Below are 20,349 nucleotides of genomic sequence, written 5' to 3'. Positions count from 1 at the left end.
CTAGTAAACCCACACTGATGTGGGGACAGACACTGGGGTTTGGAAAGGACGACACCAAAATGAAGAGGAAACATTCTTTCAGCACAGTGAAATGGCCCCACGTGCAAAGCCTTCACACACCAGGAGATGCCTAACGTGCCAAAGCTGATGGGGCACAGGGACCTCCAAACACCTACTCGGAAAGCAGCAGGAGAAGGCACAGGGACACATCTCAGGACATGACTAAGTCAAAGCCGTGCCTGCCATCCACCAGCGTGGAGCTGCCGAACTCCCCCCCCACAACCAGGTCAACACAGCCGCCAGCAAAAAGCTCTGCCCACCCAAAACCTGCAGCCGCTCCTGTGGCTCTGAAACAGCTTTCCCTGGCCGCTGGCACCGGAACGGCATCCTGCTCCCCAGCACCGGGGCCCCGGGGTTTAATAGAAACCGAATTTACGATGCCTTCCCTTTTGATGTAGTCACGCGGAGCTGAAGTCATCTAATGGCTTTCTGGTTTTCTTTTTTCCCTTTCCTTTCTTCTTCTTTTTTTTTTTTTCCCTCCCCCTTCCTTGCTTTCAAAGCATGGGGGCTAAATTGCAGCCTATTGTTGCAGGCAGACAGCAGACATCTGCGCTGCAGCCAGCCCCGGCCCCAGCAAGCCACCGCCAGGCTTTCCTTTTGAAGCCCTAATGGAGTTTTCTCCAGCAAACTGTCCCCCTTCTGCAAGACCAGGAGCCGAGGAGGTAGAAAAGGCTTTAAACCCACTGTTCCCCTTCTCATCGAAGGCCAAACCATGCCAAGACCCAGCGCTCATCCCACCACAGGAGGCTGGGGGGTTGCTGCGACCTACAGCCCCATCCAGGTGTGCAGGATCCACGCCAGCCACAAACCCCTCCGGGTGGTGGGTCACCAAGTTCCTTGGGCAAGGCACGAAAATGCACATGGAAAAATCCCCGTTGTGCTGCGGGGAAAGGTTCTCCTAAAAACATCGTTGTAAGGATATTGCAATTCCATCTCTTATCATTTCAGACTCTTCTGGGAAGAGACCCAGCCTGCTGGGGAACGAGTGGTGAGGTGGATGGTGCCCAAAGGCAAGCAGATATGGGCATGGTGGATGTAAGTGATAGACCTTGTCCACACAGAGGAAAATAAAATCCAAGTAATGTGACAATATGGCTTTAAACGGGTCCATTTGACCACCCAATACCCTGCGCAGAAACTATTTTGACAATAAATCAAGGATATTTGAATTCAAATTAGAAGAGAAGTGGAACAAATATAATTCAAGGCCATTTTAAGAAGAACGAGGTTGTTCCCAGCAGGGTTTACTGTGACTGAGCTAATCCACTTGCTCTTTCCTGTGCTTCCCCAGGCACACAGCCATGGGGCCGAACACCGCCCGTGCCCCCCCTGCCCAAGGTTCGGGCCAAGCACCCACTGGCACCCGAGACACTCCGATGGCTTTTGTAAGGGAAGGATGTGGTCCAGAATCAACTCACGTTAGGAAATGGCCAAGAAAAGACCAGCTGGTCCTGGAAGAGAATGAAGGCTTCTTATATGAGAAGAGGCGTTTGGCTTCTTCCAGGAAAAATGCACGGGTTTGGCATGGGAAATGCGGATCTGGGCTTGGTGACCCCTCTCCCAGCACGGCTCCAGCAGTAAGCTCACTGCCGAGCCCTTCCCAAGCTCTGCTTACATCCCCTCTCCAGCCATCCGCACAGAAGCAGGAGGTTTGAAAAGACAACAAAACCAAACGAGCTCCCGATTTCATCCCTCACTGCCACTGTCCACCAGCAGTTTGCAGGCTGGGTCCTCCGGGTGCAGGACTGCGGTCACGGACCCGGGAAGCCAGCAAGACCCTTGTGGAGCTGTCAAATAACCATGTCCAGCCGGCTCCCTTTCTTGGAGACTCCTTGCCAGGAGAGGAGTGTTTCCACCTTGGATAAATCTCTCATTCTGTTCTGCGATGGCAGATTTGACAATGACCACTGTGGGTCCACAGTAACTCAGCAGTTACAGACGGTCGAAGCCTAGCGTCAAATAAGGTACTATATCTTACTTCACCTAATGCAGGGGTAGTTTCGTATAAAACTATCTCAAATATTAGGAAGTGGTTTGTGGGAAATTCTACTGCGAGTATATTAAAAGATACAGAGGAACAGAACCGCACGGGCATAGAAGTTGCACAGAAACAATGCAGACCAACCCAGCGGCTCCAGATGCTGTTTGGATAAGGAATGTTGTTCATACTGGAAACCCTACCCCCTTCCTTCTGGTTTGCTAGGATATAGGCTTTACCATCAAAAATTCCCTTTTAAAGAAGGGCAGAGGTGAAAGCAGCTGTCTGAAGGAGCATAAATAAAAGGCAAACAAAAAGATGGTGCTTTTTTTTTTTGAGGAGGAGCAGTCTTCTAGCAAACAATAAACTATAGTTTGATAAAAGCTTATCAGAAAGTAAAACTTTCCATCCAGCAGCAACCCTTTTGGACAAAAAGGAGTATTTTGGAGCACTTGCAAGAACTGAGAAAAGGAACCACTTCTCATCAGCATTCCCGATCAGAAAACTCATCCCATTACCTGGCAAAACCCTAAACCCAGCGATCAAACCACCCAGTAGAATTCCAAACCCCCATGCCCAGGCCTGCAGCCATCAGGCCAGCTATGCAGAAACAGGAATGATAGCCCCAGCTGCTACACAACATGCCCCCAAACGGAAAATACTTTTGCATAAGACTAACTGAAGGTTGTGGCCACGATTAGCTGCGAGCCCCGGGCTGAGAGCATGTAGCTTAAGCAGCACTTCTGATCTTCACCACCTTCTTGGAGAAGCTTGACACGCTGGCAGGAGCAATGGCTGAAGGTGTCCCTTAGCAGATGGCAGGTTCTCCGTGCCAGGGCAGACAGCATCAGCTCTGGCAGCAAGCACAGCAAAATTAATGGTCTGTGGAGTCCTGGGTGACAGCAGCGTAAAGCTCAATGAGGGAGAAAGTCGGCAAGTGGTGCAAAGCAGAAGTGGCCTCAACCTGGGGACTTCTGGGCAGGAGATGCCTGCAGGGATAACCAGGCTCGCAAGCTGGGGGTGACTGCCTGACCCAGTGCTCCTCAGCGTGCTGATTGCAGCCGGTCTCCAGAAGGTCCCATTAACACCCTGGTCCAAAAGGAGCAACTGGCTTTGGCCAAATTAACCAAATACTCAGCGACTGAGTGTGGTGCATGCAGTAACTTCATGGTTTGAAGAACCCCAGCTCCTCTGCTTCCAGGCAGACCTATTGATGGTGCAAACCCTCTCCCCACCACGGCCCAAACCAGAAAGGCACGTGGTCGTCACATCTTGCCCTCACATGCTGGCTGCAGGGATGGGAGTGGATGCTGACCTCCCTGAGATGGCCAGCAAGGGACTGAGCACCAGCAAGGTCAATTCTTTTGCTCTCAGTAAAGGACTTGCTCCTGTTCAACTCTTACAAAAACCTGACACAAAGCCACTGCCAAAACTGGGAAACCTGTGGCTGAGGACATCTGCACTGGGCATCCTGACACAGTACTGAGCCCTCACCTAGGGCAATCACAGGGTACCAAGGACCCCAGCAATTAAACCTGCCTTGAGCTAGCCCAAATTAGGAGCTGGTGAAGCTGCAGCAATAGCAGAACCTTGAAAGAGGAATTCTGCAGAAACAAAGGAAAAAAAAAAAACGGAACCCAATTTTGCAGCTCAGGTCCTGCTGTAAGCAGCGCTCATCATCCGCTTTGACGAAAGGCCAAAGTGCGATGCATTAGACTCAGTGTTGACACACCAAAATGAAAAGCAATGTACAATAGGGCTTATCATGAGAGCCAGAGGTACAAGATGAATGGGATCGCAGCGACTCAGGAAGTTATTCAAAAGGATCCTGGACTAATATTACTCTTGGACTTCGGAGAAGCAATTAAAGAAGGCAATAAAATTCCAGGTGATAGATGGCCCTGAGGGGAACATGTAAGATAAAGGGAAATTGCAAAAAAGAATATAAAAATCTTTTGTGAGAGCTACTGGAGGGTACCCAGCTTAGCTTCTGCAGGAGAGGATAAATGAGCAGCAGTCAAAACAACATGGGAAATGGCAGGGGATCTGCATGCTGCTCGGCACCCATTAGCTGCGATGCCTGATGTCACCGACTGCACCCTGTCGAGATGCGCACAGCAACCCTGTGACTGTGGAGGAGGCTTTTGAGCATTGCCACTCCAACATGTGCTCCTGACAGATGCAGTGAGATCCTCAGCCAAATAAATTGGACCCACTTCAGTGCTATAAACAAAGTCACTAATGGGAAGGCCATTTAGATGCCAGATTCATCCCTGGAAGGGTCACCGGACTGTGCTTTTAATGACAAATGCATCTGTATCCTGACAGACACAGTGAGTTATCATACAACAAAGCAAGCAGCTAGAAATCCAGAAAGAGCCATTCATTACCCTGGAAATATCTCAGCAAACAACCGACTGACAAATTAATCATTATAGCTGATGTAGAACAGCAAAGACAGAAAAACACCCAAGGTGCCGCACTGACTGGACTGCAAATGGGAAGAAGGGTCGGAGGTGCCGACCTCTAACATCTGCTCGAGTCGGTGTATTCTGTGGATGATGGCACTCGCCTTCCTCCTACACACGCAGGCACAGAGGATTGATTTCTGAGCCCTGGGGGGCGCAGAGCCCCTGGGCAGCTCCTCCCCAGGGGGGTTCAGCTGCTCCCCATCACTCACTGCCACTGTCCACCAGCAGTTTGCAGGCAAAGCTGCCCCATGTTTTGGCAACGAGTGTTGATGTCTCTACTGCAGACCTGATGTCTCTGCTTACCTGTGGGGCTCCAGGCTGCAAGCGCTGTGTCTCCGGGGGCTCCTCAACTCTTTTCAGGCTCTCAGACCCTGCTCGTGGGCAATGCACGCAGGATGGGGGTGCACGCTGCAGAGCGACAGGTGGGTGCACAGAGTCTGCACGGTGCCCGTGATACCTCCCACCATCCTGCCCTGAGCAAATGTGGCTCTTCAGCCAGACCCTGCCCTAGCCACCCCCTCTACATGAGCCAGCGTTTCTCAGAAGCATCCCATTTGGAACCACAGGTCGGAACCTGGCATCTGCCTTTGCTGCTAAACGCAGGAACCACCAGCTGTTCCCTGTACCCCTTTCCCCTCAGGGTTAAACCAGAAGTAGATTATTTGGTTATTTATGTCCCAGCTGCAGGACATCATGGAGAGACTTTCCCAGCCCATCAAGCCTCCTATGGAGCCTCTCAGCTGCACCGCACCAGATCCCACGGGAAACAACCCCCAGTCTGGCTGTTATTGCTGTCGGAGGAGAGCGGGAGCATCCCCGGGCTGCCACTGCAAATATTTATGTTATTCTGCGGGGGCTCTCAGCCCCTCGCTACAACCCCTGGGAGTCTCGTGACGTACAGGGGAGCCTGGGAAGGGGTGGCAGTGACCCCCCTCAGATCAGACCCCACTGCTCCCTGCTGCAGGTGGGCACAGAAACGGGAATCCCAGGGCAAGGGCATAACCCTCGGAGCAACGCTCACCTTCAGCTCATTAACCACTGCGGGGCCCTCGTAGGCACGAGAGAACTGGGAATATTCTGGTTTGGGTTTGGTTTTTTTTAAGAATAGAAGATAACATCACCGTAAGGAAGCAGCAGCTAACAGCAGTGGCTGCGCTCCAGCCAAGCTCTCCTAGCAACAGCTCCGGGATGCAGCAAGGCTGGAGGGAGGGGGGTCACTTCATCAAGCGCTCCAAGCAGATGCGAAACTACAAACACAGACACCGGAGCTGTACTGGGGATTTCCTGGAAAACGGGTGGAAAGGAGAAAAGGGAAGGTGACAGAGAAATTGGGAGGATTAGCAAATCACCTAACGATTGCAAAAATTCTTTTGAAGATGGGAAGGGTGGGATAAAGCTCTTACCCAAATCCCCAAATACCCCAAACCGTGAGATAATCGCTGGCTGGACTTTGACCAGAAATCATAGTCCCTGCCATCTCTGAAGAGTAATTACTGAAAATCCCGCTGGCAACTTCCCTATCTGAGAGACCTCAGCTCTTTGCATTTCCTTATTACTTTTTGCTGAACAGAGAGAGCGCAGCTGCATCCCCCCTGGAAGGAGCAATCACCTGTTGATGCTCAGGGGAAGGATACAATGTACATGTGGGGTGAACCAGAGAGAAGGGCTCCTCTCGTCTCAGCAGCATCCCCACCTGACCCACCCCAAACCTGCAGTGCTGCTCACTGATACATCTCCTCTATCTGGCTGGGTGAAAGCTTTTCCTAGAGCCGGCACAGCCAAACCGAGGGGCCGCTGAGCTGGGGGGGCTGCAGCTGGGGGCTGCAAAGGCAACAGCTTGGAGATCAGTCGCAAAGGGCAAAACTTCTCCTCACTCCAAGAAATAGCCTGAAGCATACGTCAAGACAGCTGTGATGCTGCAGATGGGCTAAATGCAAGTAACTCTTCAAAATTCCAGGATGAGCGCTGGAATGTGAGTGCTTCCGAGCCCAGAGGTGTTGCGGTTCAGCCCTGATGAGTGCAGTGCTGTGCACAGCCCTCCCCAAGGCCAGGCATCGCTTTCCCCTAGGGTGAAATGCGGATAATGCTCTTTCCCTTCCTCATACAGAGCTTGAGGAACCAGCAAGGGAAGAGCACAGAGAGCTGCTCTGCACTAAGTGTTTTATCCTCAAGTGCTTTCAGCTCACCCTGAAGCATCACAGGTACTCAGCACCTCTGCCCCCCCTGCAAAGGCTGACTGCAGTACCCAGCAAGGGAGCTGAACTTTGGGGTACATGTAAAACAGTGGATTTTTCTTCAAAAACACAGCACGGGGCAAAGGCAGGATTTGGGGCAGGTGATTGCACGTACCTGCGTCGTGCAGTGCCACTGAGCCCTTGCTAGGTTAAGCTCCACATGCTCCTCGGTGGGGCTCACTTCTACGCCCTTCCAAAGGCTCTGGAGGTGTCACCATCTCCACCCCCTCCCCCAGATGCTGGGGAACAGCTCCTGCTTTGCAGGAGAGCAGCAGCCTCACCGGGATGCAACAGGGCTAGCCAAAATGTGCCCTGGGCACTGGCAGCCCTCCGTGGCCAGGGATGAACACCAGGTGTACCCACAGCTCGCAGCCCCACAACAGCTCAGATTGGGTCGTAAGATCTGCTAGAGCTTCTTTCACCCATCCTGACCAACGGTGAGTGGGACTTTTCTGCCTGAACCAAGTCAGATGTGACCACAATCTGTGGCTGGGCAATTCCTCAACCATCAGCAGTGGTCTATCAACAGAGAGAACTCCCTTCCTTATTAAAACCCTTGAACTCTCCCTATAAAACCATTAATTTCTGCAAATCCACATTGCCAGCAGACCATCTGCTCGCTTAGTATCCACACACCTGTGAGTTAGGCTGGAAACAGATATTAAAATACCCATCCAAGTGCCCAAGTCACCCAGGTTTCCCCCCCAGCCCTACCGCAGGAGAGGTCCCCACCATCACTGCTTGAGGTAAATAAATACCGTTCCCACCAGGAGGCAGGGAATCGATACACTTCCTTCCTTTGTGGTAAATTATGTTCTGATTAAAAGCTAATGATCTGAACTCAAATGTCAATTGCCATCAGAAAACATCAATAAAGTACGTTGTTACTGTTTAATGAGGTACCTGTTTCTTCATCCTCCATTTCCCTCGGGGACACTTCTTTGGCGTTCCTGGGGAGGCTGCAGGTGAAGCGTGTGGGCAGCGCTGGATGCTCAGCTCGGGAACCTGCCCTCACACCAGTGTTTCTGTGCAGTGACACACAACTCTTGGCTGCCAGAGCTGTGCCAGAAGGGTCCTTGGAAAAGATTCAAAGTTAACCAGGCCAACTACAGCCTCACCTACAGGCTCTGCTTTACCCCCACGGATGCTCAGCCAGGTTGCCTGCATCCATGTGGCACCAGCAGCATCCTGGCACAGGCAACCGCTTTGGCCAGGAGCGAGATGGACATGACACCAAGCGTGGACAGCGGTAAAAAGCCACGCACACTAGCAGGGCTCATGAGGACTGCAAGCACTTGCTTGAATTATTAAGCAGTATATTCTATTGTTCACAAAACTCTCCACAAGCTTGCCAGCCCTAGTGAAAGAAGCTCAGCAAATGCTTTCTTCTGTTATTCATCCTTTTTGCTGCTCTGGTGACATTTTTCGGAGGGGAGCGATGCACTGAGAGACCAGAGACTCCGTTCTGATGCTCTCCACATTCACATGCTCTCAGTCTCCATCACATCGACCGGGCTGAGCCGCAAACCCTTCCTGTGTACCAACAGACTTTTTGAGATTTCAGAGCACTTCCATCCAGAGACCAGATCCTGCTGCCTCTGACAACCCTCTGGGAAAACTTGTACCAGTCTGCAGGCAGAGGCGCAGAGCACACAGCTGGCAGCTATTTCTTACACTGACTTGAGGGTCTACTGCAGAAGCAGGTCAGATTGAGCTTCACCATGGGAGCTGGTGAAGTATGAGGTGAGGAAAGCATATTTTCCAAAAGACAACCTGAAACCCCCAAGCACCTGATGTAAAAATGTATTTTCTCTTGTTATGGCAAGGCAGAGCTGCTGAGCCCCAGGTGCTGCCACAAGAAAAATACTAAACCGTTCTCCAAGAGGCTTCACTGACACCAGGAGGGAGCCTTGCTCGTCATGACCAACAGCAGAGTGTCTTTTACGGCTCTTTTGCTTGCCCACCAGGAAGGGGAGGCCACCAGGAAGGCAGGTGAGAGGAGCCTCTTCTCTCTCCAGCCATGGAGAATCAACGGGAGAGTCAAGAGCAGAGGTGGTGGGGGTCTAGGTCATCTCCTGTGTGTTTTTTTCTCTAGAGGAGAATAAACTGGGAAGAGAAACAAGGAGCTGGGCAAGAAACAACTGACCCACTGCTAGGAATGGGTAGATTCTTCCATAACGCAGCCACAGACCTTTACCTTCTCCTTCTGGCATTAAAATACTTGAGCTGACCTGCCCCCTTCTCCCTTCCCTTCTGCCTGGGATCCAGCTCTGAAGCTTACTTTGGCTACTTGGCAACTGCCGCCTTTTGAGAAAAGACAGGGCTACCATGAAATATTTTTTCCTGTTACTGGTTCTTTTTTAAATCTTCTGCTTCAGCTCCGACCTGCGTGATGATGCCCATCGCTGACAAGCGGTGTCACCCAAGATGCTCTCAAATGCTGGGCAGAAGAGGGGAAGCTTCGCGCATCGCTCGCCGGTTCGTGTGGCACCTGACAGTTTGGAGGCATTGCAAAAGCCAAGCCAACAAAATCCACCCTGCAGCATTATGGAGGGTTTGCAGATGGTTACACGGCAGTGGGGAAAGGTTATCTGATTATTATGGGAACTGAGCAAGGGACCTGGCAATTCTGCCAGCCAGCAACAAGATTTTGGGTTTCAGCAACCCAAAAGAGATAAAAAGATAAAACTTTGATAAAAGTCACCCTGGCCACACAAGACTTTCTTTTTCCTTTTCTTTTTTGAAAAGCCTCAGTCAGCTTTTCCAATAACCATTTGTGTTTATACGGCCTCTTTCATCCCAAATCGTGCTGCAGCATTTCACAAACTCTGTTCACTGACCTCCCCATGGTACCAGTTAGGTAGCTGGGAAGGTGAAAAAGACTTTTTTGTGTCCACTCCTCACTGCAGCCAGAGCTGCACATGCTGCCATGCCTTCGCCCAACCCACAAAACCTCCATACTTTTTAATCCAAGGGAATTTTTTTATGTCACTGATAACAGGGTACGCTGGGTGGGCTTCCCCCGGCTGCTCCCCCGTGCCTGCCTCTGCCGCGCTGAACAGGCTCAGCTCCCATCAAAGCAGAACGTCCCTCAGAGATACAAGCGCTATAAAACTGGCCATAATAGGCCATATTTTTCATAAATCAGCCCACACGTCCAAGGAAGATACTGGCTAGCCAGAAAGGGTGGTTACCCCATCACACACTGCCTCAGAGAAGGGAAAACAAAGCAGCTGAGGGGTTAAGGGCTGAAAAACACCCCCCACAAAAAATTAAGATGTTTTGCACAAACAGAGGCCAGTTCATCCTACAGTCATGGCACCGGTGCTGCAGGGGAACGCAGACGTAGCATCTTCCATAAGGTGCTATGTTTGACATATAGTTAATTCACCTAACATTTTAATGTTGTTTGTTTTTTTTTAAAGGACAGGAGCACTCTTCCCTGGGTTCCCACACCATGAAGCGTGCTTAAATAAAGGGTTGCATCCTGCCACTTCCCCGCTGGTGCTGGCGAGTGGGATTTTTCTGAGAAGAACAACCAACACTGGCACAACAGCCTCGCAGATCCAAGCGTGATTAATTGCTCCATCTCCCCATGTGCAAACGGGCTGAGTGCCGGGGAGCAAATTCATCAGGCAGGGAGGGACAAGGACAGCAGGATCTTCCTTGCATCACACAGTGTTTGGACGAGGAAGCAGAGGCAGGGCTCATCCCGTCTCCGCAGTCCCATTTCACACACAAAACCAATAATTTGCCAGTAGTGGTACCATCACAGCCCATCTAGACCTTGCTGTTATTCTTTTTTTAGCCTTAATATCTGAAAAAAAATCCTGCAAAGAGTAATTTCCCCATTTCGAAGGCACTCAGCTTTAGCTCACAGAGGGGCTTTGGAGAACATCTCTCTTTTTGCAACGAAAAGATGAGCAGAGGGCACGACACATTAAGTTAGGAAAGAACCAGCGTTGTCATTAGCGGGGTCTGAGCTTCACAGCCTGCTTCATACCGCAGGATATTTTAATGTTTTGCAGATGTCTTAAATACCCATAAAGAGTGATCTTCACACTTGGAGCAAGACCAGAAAAAAAAACAAAACAAAACAAAACCAAAAACAAAAACCCCCACAAAAAACCAACCCCAAAAGAAAGAGCCATTAATACAGAACACAGAACATGGAATTGACTTAGTTGATCCCCCATCACTCCCTTTGCTTTTCTATCAGGTGTTTGGGGTTTTAGAAGGTTTCCATTCATAAATCAGCTTCCTTTTATGATGTTTCTTATAGCAAAGAACAAAAAAAGACTCGGTGCTCTCACAGACCTTTGCATCTGGCATCCGAGAGCTTTGCAAGATGTGCGAGATGCGTTCTCCTTGCACGTCTAATAGCAAAAGGAAAGGTAAGAAACTCATCGAGGCTGACAAGCTTGCCCGACAGACCATGCCTGAGTGTCCCTCAATGTGTCATCACTTCATACCTATAATTTCAGCTCGTACTGCTGTAAAAACGACTGTGATGTCACAAACTTGGAATGATAATTTGAATTCAAGATCAAATAATAACACGCATGGTGGAGGAGCTGGATTATGTGCTTGGTTTGGGGATAAAGGCACTGAGCTGGTGGTCACGGTACCCTGGTTATATTAATCCTGTATAAACTGAGTTTATTAATACAGTTTTAGCCACATGTCCACAGCACACAGGACAGTAAATGAGAGGGGAAAAAATACCCATTTTAGCTTCAACACAGCTCCATCAGAAATAACACATTTTAAAAATGCAGGGGACAAAAAAAAAAAAATCCGACATCATCTGTAAGTTAAATTCATATACCATGGGGCTGAAGAAGGGTTAGAAACAGAATTCATCCAGGTCACAGTAACCACTTTTTCTTTCTATACTTTCTTCTTTTCGTGGGTGACAATTCACGTAATCAAACCCATACCGCAAACCTGATCAATTTAGAGCTCATGTGGTAAAAGACATCTGAGCCCAGGATGCAGCTAGGCGTATATTTCTCAAATGACACAGAAGAGAACGAGAAAATAGATCTTCACTCTACCCAGGGCTACAAAGGCAAAATCCATTTTGCTTCCAGTCCCAGCACGTCACCTCTTCAGCTATGCCAGTTGTTTAGTGCAGTTTTTAAATGCCCTCCCTAACACACGGCTTGAAACACTATGGATGTTGGTGGGCAAGCAGAGGGTCACGTTACCTGGCGTACACAGCTTCCACACCGAGATGCTTGCCCATACCTAGCACCCTACGTGCAAACAGGATTGCACCTTGCATCTCAACTTGATGGAGTTGCAGGCACTGCCAGCAGAACAGACAGACAAAGCTGGACTTTGGGATGGGGTTTGGCTCAGATGTTCTTGCCTGGCCATCGACCGGCAGAAAAGCCTCCCTCCACAAAAGGCAGCAGGATGGGGATCAGTAAAACCAAAATCTCACTTTGTAGCTCACTCTGGGCAGCCTTCAGGAGCTGGAGGAGCCTCCACGGTACATCCCCAGGACAGCAAGAGCTGGTGTAATCGAACACCCCAAGGTCACAAGGGAAAAAAGCAGCCTTGGCCCAAGGCTTCGTTTTCTCCTCTCCCCCAGCTCCACTCAGCATTTATCCCCCGTGCAACAAGCCCTCAGAGCAGAGGAAAGCCTGACTCACCCCCTATCAGTCATCAGTCAGCCATACGTGTGGCTTGGGTCTATGGAAAAAGGAACCGGTTTAATTTTCCAATAGTTTATGGCCAGATATTCCTGCTGGCAAAAAAGAGCTGTGAATTTTTTATGGGGGCCCTTTGCTCCTTACGTGTTTGTGTTTTCAGCTCCTTTGCCTGGAACGGCTCCCGCTGGAAACCTGAGCGGCTGCAGGAAAGGCACAGGGCATTGGGGCAGCCCCGTCCCATGCCACGCAGCTTCACTAAAGTTTTTTTTTTTTTTCCCCTTTCCCCATTCACGGGGCAACCCTGGACAGCCAGACGTGGCACTGGGGACCACCAGCACCAACTGCCCCCTTCCCCTGGCACCCCCCTTTGGAAAGGGGTGGCTGCGGGCTGTGCCGGGAGCCCAGCCACTACCCGAGGAACCAGCCTGGCACCTTTCCACGGGGCTGGGGTTGGCGAGAGGCTGGATGATAAAACCGCCCCAAGGTCATGGTCATGGGGACAGAACCACTTGTGCAAATGTCCGTTCCTATGCAAACACCCGCTTGAACTGACGTTAGAACACTTGTCGCACAAGACGAGTTTCCTGAAGAGCAAACCTGCCTCTTCTAAGGCATAATAAAGCCCAAAGGTTTACCCTAGCTGGGCAAGGGGGTAAATACCGAGTGCAACACCTAAGGCCACCACCCAGCACAACATTCACGTGAAATGGCGGCATTTATCCACCCTGGAAGCCTCCCCACCAGGCAGCAATACGGCGAGCCACAGCCCAAGCTGGTTGTTCTCGCACGGCTCCACCGGCGTTTCTGGAGACACCCACGTCCCAGCCCCTCGAGGAAGGGGTGCTCGCGACACCCAGGTTCAGCTGAACCGCATTATACATTTGTAAGTAGGGATGGGACCAAATCCAACCCCTGACGTCCAAGTGATCTGGAAAAGAGTTTTCACTTGGTTCCTTTGGCAAAAGTCACCCGAACACAAGCGCCTCAGGGAAGGCTGGGATCTCAGCGGGATCCAGAGAGACACGATCCAGCCTTTGCACAACATACCCTGATGTCCACACGACAGCTCACCCAACCGATTCCTGCACTCAGGCTCATACAAAGCACTGAAGGCTCCTCCAGCACCAGTTACATTTTTTGCCTTGCTGCTGGTTTGAATTTACTCACTGGAATAAGCATCCACCGAACTGTGCTGAGCCACAGCCACGTTGGAGAGCCCAGGCCAACTTTTTCCTGGCTATACAGACCAGGACATGTTTACCCAGAGCTTGGAAAAATGATTCAACTTTTATTTTAGCTCAGAGGAGAGACCAAGGGGTCACCTGTAAGCTAAGGGCGGTATAAATAGAGGCTGAGTGAAAAAAAGCAACGTACGGAAAGTCAGGGAGGAGAAAAGCAAGATGCTACAACCATGAGCAGACTGATGGAGCAGGTTAACAGGGACCAGGGTCCAGGTCAGCCCCATCTGTCCCACCTCTGTATGGATGTGGACAAGTTCACAGCTGCCTCAACCTACATATTCATGTATGTTCATGCCACGGGATGCAACAGCACACCTTCAGCTGGCAGAGCAACAGCCAAAACTTCTGCAACACTCCTGGTCCTGAGCTTTCTCTTGCTCTCGTACGCCGCTGCCAAGTCTCTGTCAAAGAAATCGCGGGGAGGGAGAGTTCTGTGGGGAAAGAGGAGTGGATGCTGGAAAATAACCCAGGTGACTAAGGCACGCAGGTTTTTGGGGACGTAAAGAAAATCGGTGTCTCAGAAAACCACCACCAAACACTGGGATGAAATTAATTTTCACCCAGCATCCTGAGCTGCCAGCTAAGAGGGTTTAAAGCACAGCCAGTGGCACCCAAAGCCCAAGCAAGGCTACGTCATGGACCAGCAGCTGCAGCACAGTCTCGCTACTGCTGGATCTGCTGCCTGTCGCCTGCACAATCCCTGCTTTCCTCTCCAAGGCAACACCCATCAATCTCCCAGGGATGCTCCAAGGCTTAGCACCTGCCTGTGAGCCCCTGCGGATCCTCGTGGAGCGCCTCGCTGCACGGCAGAACAGGGTGGTATTTTCTTTGCTGCATTAATACAGCGGTCGCTGCTCTCGTGCAAACACTTGCCACCTGCCAGCACTTGCAGCAGCCACGTGTATGGGACCGCTGGCCTGGAGAAGCCGTCCCTTGCTCCAGCGGCAAAGCCACAGCACAGCGAGGTGCAAACAAGCTGTGCCAAGGAGGGGGAAAGGACCAAGTGCATCCAAAGAACAGCATCTCACGAAGAAGAGTCCCCGTGCTGCATGGGCTGGATTGATCCACGTTTGCTACTGCATGTTTTACCACCACCGTGTGCTAGAAGCCCACGATTCAGTATGAGGAGTTTGCATCTCTATGCTCCCACTGGCACTAATTTTTTTACAGTATTTAGTGCCAAAAGCAACAGGCAGGGAGACAGGCGAAAGCAGGTAGTCGGCAGCAGAGCAGTTCACCGCTGCATGAGTGGCCTGGGGTTATTTTTATGAGTGGTGCCGAGCGCACTTGGCCGCGGCTCACTGTTAGTCTCCCAGGGCAAAACGTGGAGAAGAAACCAGCTTAGTCACGATGCTTTGGAAAAGGGTAACCTCAGCGGGGGAACGGGGCCTCTCTGCCTGGAAACATGCCCGTCAAAATAGGTTTCTCCAGTTTCCCATCTCATTGCCCCATGGGGGAGGAGAAGGGAAAGGAACTTATTCTCCGCAAGAAAAGGGAAAGGGATGTATCTGTACCCTTGCATGGGTTTAGCTATGCAGCACAGGGATGCATCTGTATCTTGAGCTCACGCTGTAGGACACGGGACGTTCATCCTTGGTCTGGAGATGGAGATTTGGGTCCCTGACGTCCCCGAGCCATGCCTGCACGCTGCTGTAGCCGCTCCACCCTTCCCAACACGGTTTATCGAGTGTAGAGAGTTTTATGAAGCACTTCCAGAGCCAGTTTCACACTGTAGCCCAGGCAGACATACCCCGAGCATCATTGTGGCTTTCCCTCAGCAAAACTAAAGAAACTCTAAACATCTCAAAGAAAGCAATTTCCCTCATTTTTAAACACCGGTGGAGGCTATTATTAAGTAAAACCTCCACAAGAAGCAGCAGTGAATGACTCTATCCCTTCATACACTCTTAATTAAAGACCCATTATTAGCAGGACAGAGATGCCTGCATGCCCCAGCTTGGACCCCTGCCCCATCACACCAGGCACATCACACCTATGGATGGTGCCTTTCCAAGAAGAGCTTAAAACCACGACGTGCTGACCAAAAGGAGGCATGGGATGGGTAAATGCCTTGCAGTTCAGCAGCAGAGATGGGAACAGATGAGCCAGCTCTAAGTTTGCTGTCTCCAGGAGGGAAAAACAAACAAACAGCACCTCCCCTTCCAACAAAATCTAAGGTTATAGAGTGCAACAAGCGTGCTTTTGGTTAGAAATTCAGAGGTTTGATGAGCTCGCTGGGACCTGCTGGGAGACATACACACCTGCTCCAGGAGCATCCAAAAAATATCTGGGGGTCACTGTGTGATGCCCAGCGGGGGCTGGGTCTTGCTCAGATGTCTGCTCCCCCCAGAGATGTTGCTGGGACGTTGGTGGTGCTGCCTTCCAGGAGGGCTGCACCCCCTGCGTCACAGGGGATGGAGCCACAAACATCAGGCACACACTCCAGCTGGGGCATCTGCACCTCCTCTCCCCGCTCCACGTTACGTCAGCATACAAAGTCTTACACGCAGCAATGAACCTGGATGACTGATGCCATGGCACTGCTCCAGGCAGCTCTTTCCCAAGGACAAAAAGGCATGGGAAGGGTTTGGAAGACAAGGAAGGGGAGTGCTGGGAGTTGGTTCCTGGTGGCCCTCAAACAGAGCTCCATCCCATCTGCAAGCGTGACCAGAGCCAAATGCAGGTTATGGGGTAGAAGGGCTTCCTTTTTGATCAAAGTGAACTTTTTGTGAGTTCAGGGAAGCCACGCAGCTCCCACATTCCCAGGAAAGCTGTTACGATGAAGACATGCCACCAGGAAGCTCTGCAAACCCTCCTTTGGGCTGACTGGAAAACATCACTCAGCCTCTTCCTACAATTCACACCATTTGTTTTAAATGTAACTTTAATTCCTGACAAGCCGTGTGCAGGGAAGAAGAAAAACACAACCATGACAGATGAGCCTTCAGCTCCCCCACCACACTCTGCCCTGTCCCAGACAAGATGAAACGCAGACAGAAATGTCTCTTCAGGAAGAAGCCTGTTCCTGGGAGTTTCAAGGGAGGAAGGAATTTCAAGAGGGAGCATCACCACCCTCAGCTCCCCCTCACCCTACAGCCTGCACAAGGCTTGGCGGAAGAAAGCTGTTTCCTCTGAAAGATGCATACCTTTAGATGTTTGCAACCAATTTGTCTTTGGTGCATGACACGTCACCACAACTGTAGTGCCAGGACACGCCACGCCGACTTAGCGGAGCCCTGCCACCCTCCCAGAATTACAGGTAGGGAACTGCAGCACGGGAGGACTAAGAGATCAAAAATCCCCAGGGATCTGATGCCACATACACCTCCTGCAATCACTGCCTCGTACCTTTTCTCTTACCCCTCTTCCTCCTTATCCAAGATGCTTCCAGAACTTGGACATTTCACACCCTGCTAAACCTATGTTGTTCTGTGGATCAGATACCGACAAAACCACTTATTTAAGAGAAAACCTGGGGAAAGATACCTGAATCATCCAAACAGCCAGTGGCCACCATGCAAAGTCCCATTTTCTGTGGAAGGGAGCGAGCCAGCCTGGGACTTTCCAAAGCCCTTATGCTGCTATAGCTGCCAGGGAGCAAACGGGATCGGGAGTTTTCAAAGCCCACATCTGCCTGGGGCTGTGCTCACGGGGAAACCTGCTCATGCCAGAGCCAGAACAGCAGCCCACAGAGGCTGCACATTTTTGGAAACCTGGCCTTGAAGGCACAGCCAAGGACTCTTGTCATTTGGGGTCATGATAAATATCACACAAGGGCGAGGAACAGTCTGTTATCCTTGCGAGGCAGAAAGTGTTCCTGATGGGGTGAGGTCTTTAACTCAGACCCACAAAGTGGGAGAAAACAGAAATAATTTGCAAAACAAAGTGCGAACACCCAAAGTACTGGCATTAAGCAAATGTCACTCGGTCAGCTGGAAAGCCCGATACTGTGCAATCAAACCACGGTCTCCGAGCAGGTCCTCTTGGTCCAAAGACGCGCAAGCACAGCAGTAACCAGGAGGCTTTTTCCCTGGTACTCAGGGAGAAGCTCCACGCTCCCAGCACAGTGGTTTCCCAAGCCAGCAGAGTTATGGAGGCGTGATGAGACCATGGTACCTACCGGTTTGGGGCAGTGGATGTATCTAGCAAGGCTGATGATTAAGTCATGAGTGATTGGATCCACCAGGTTTCGAAAGCTGGCATATCGATAGAGGACATCATCCAGAGAGGTCGATTCCATTCCTAAATCCTGCAGAAAATAGGGTAAAGGAGAAATGTTAGATGTGCTACAAAAAGCACTGTTAGCGTGGATCTTCAAATTGGCTCACGTTGGCGGTCCCCCATGAAGAAGCAAGTGATCCCCACCACCACCCATCACAAGGAGGGGACAGATGAGCACATCACCCTGGGGAAAGCTGCACTCCTGTGCTTTATCTGCTCTGCACAGAGGTGTTAGTGCTGCAGGACGAACACCCTCGTGCCCTCCAGAAGCCATAAATCCACTGAGCGATCAGTATGCTTGCAACAAACTAAAATTAAAGATGACTCCGGAGTACATGACAGCTCGATCAGCATGAAACTGGAATTGGAGAATAAATATAGCATAGATGTGCTCTGGGGTCTGCTGTGCACTGGGGAGGAAAGAATGAGCCTAAGATTGCAGCAACGGAAAGAGGAGGATAAGGAGGGGTTGGGAAGAGCAAAGTGCTGGACTAGATTGCCTGGAGAAGGGGTGGAAGCTCTGCCGTTGGAGAGTGGACAAGGATATGTCAGCAACGGTTCAGATCGAGCTGATCCTGCCCTGGGGATGGATCAGACCTCCCAAAGTCCCCTCCAAGACTATTTTCTATGATTTGCAATCCTTAGACATAATAATTTGAGGAATTTTGGCAAAGAACTCATCATTATATGAAATATGTCAGCGCACAGGGGCGAGGAGGGGAAGGGTTATATATAGTGTACTCCTTTTACTTCAAATATTTAATCTCCACTATGTTTTGTTCTTCGGCAGCAGTCGATGAGGGGACAGGTCAGCAATCCTCTCACACGAACACACGTTGCAGTGGGGTCCCACCAGCCACCCCAGAGGATGGCCAGAGCCAGTCCCTCGAGGAGATGTTCCTCACAGGTCCCACATGACACCAGAGCTGCAGGAGAGCTGGCTCATTTTCCAGCTCTACCTTACTGGGTGAGCTTGAGCAAGCCATTTCCCTTTTGCCTTTTATTTTTGATGGGAATAAAATGTTTTATGTTTCTCTTTAAAGGCATACTTCCACTTTTAAAGAACAAAGCCCAGAAGCAGCCTCCTCTGCTTGGCATGGATGGGATTTAGCAAAACGAAGAGCCATGGGTCCTACAGCATTTCAGGAGATTTATCTCTCCGTTGGGTACCACATCCACGCACCCATAGCAGAGACACCACCACACCTACCACAAGGCATTTACTTTCCAGATGGCCTCTACAAGACTCAGTGGGCAGGGACATACCCCACGCACATGGCACAAGGTGCCAAAACCAGCGTGGCAGTGGTGGTTTGACAGTCACCACTGAAGATCCAGAGATGTGACTCGGTAAGGAAGAACTGACCACCAGCATCCTCCCAGTGCAAACCCTTGTGGAGGAAGCCACAACCTTTGGTCCTTCAAGCCCTCACAGACAATGGGAGCTGGGTTTGTAAGCTGGTGGGCTGGTCCAGCTCCGAGCGTCTACTCCCGATTCTTGAACCAAAACACAGCACAAAGGAGGAACCACTTCAACTGACCACAAAAAATCAGGTGATGATAAAATCCTTGTATCTTTATCTCCACTAGCATCGGGGAAACTGACTTCTGACCCTCAGGATCAGGGTGTCCACGCTGGAGATGGAGACTTGCCCTCAAGTGCCAAGTCCTCCTCCCATGTAACTGGTGGCATCTGGCATGAAGTTGCATGATGTTTTAAAAACACACGTGTTTCTGGGGGTGAAAAGGCATGCTGCCCGGCAAGGGCAGCACTCCCAGGGATTAACCCCGGTGCCATCAAACCAAACTGGTCCAGTTCTATGAAGAATCTGAGGCTGAAAAGAGCTGAGCCGCAAAAATGAGACGGAAGTTTCAAGTGAGGAAGGAATGAGCAACGCAAGAAACATGCACAAAGGGGAAAGTATTTGGTGCTCTGGTCCTCTTAGGGAAAACCAGCTGGTTACAGGGATGAAATACAGGAGAAGGCCCTGAGGGCTGAGTGTGGAGCTGGGGAAAGTGAAAACAAAAATTATCTTTAAGATGCCAGTAACAGCCTGAGACTCCTGCATGTCCAAATAGCACCTTCCTAAGTGACTCAGTAAAAAACACCTGAAAAGTGTCAAGACACACAGCACAGGGCTGGGACAATCTTATTCACCATCATCCTGCAAAAAGCCACCTTCCTGAGTCCCTTTTTATTTAATAGTTTCAATTAATAACTTGTTATTGATTGAACATTTAGCACTTCAGCAGAACTTGCCAGGTGAGGACGTTAGAGCACCTCACAACCACAAATTGCACTTATCCCCCCCCAGCCACAAGTCCTGAAGTTTGGAAACAATGTGTTTTAAAGGGAGGCAGCACGCAGAGCTGAGCAGAACGTCAGTGAGATGTTAAGAAATGGGAGAAAGGAGTCCACCTCAAATAGGTGCTACAGCCAAAGCACCGCAGCTCCCAGCCCGCATATTATAAACGCAGATTTGG

General features: G+C 50.5%; 1 protein-coding gene across 1 annotated transcript in view; it reads right to left on the bottom strand.

Moving 5' to 3' along the window:
• Nucleotides 1-20,349, bottom strand: part of LRRC75A (leucine rich repeat containing 75A) — a 97,200-nt gene that overhangs the window by 46,325 nt on the left and 30,526 nt on the right. The window contains exon 2 of the mRNA XM_055716709.1: nt 17,765-17,893. Within this exon, the coding sequence (XP_055572684.1) occupies nt 17,765-17,893 (129 nt within the window). The remainder of the gene's footprint in view (nt 1-17,764; nt 17,894-20,349) is intronic.

The sequence above is a fragment of the Falco cherrug genome, chromosome 1, assembly GCF_023634085.1.
Source record: "Falco cherrug isolate bFalChe1 chromosome 1, bFalChe1.pri, whole genome shotgun sequence".
In the NCBI taxonomy this organism is placed as follows: domain Eukaryota; kingdom Metazoa; phylum Chordata; class Aves; order Falconiformes; family Falconidae; genus Falco; species Falco cherrug.
The sequence above is the reverse complement of the archived record's forward strand: the minus strand, read 5'-3'. Positions and strand labels throughout refer to the sequence as shown.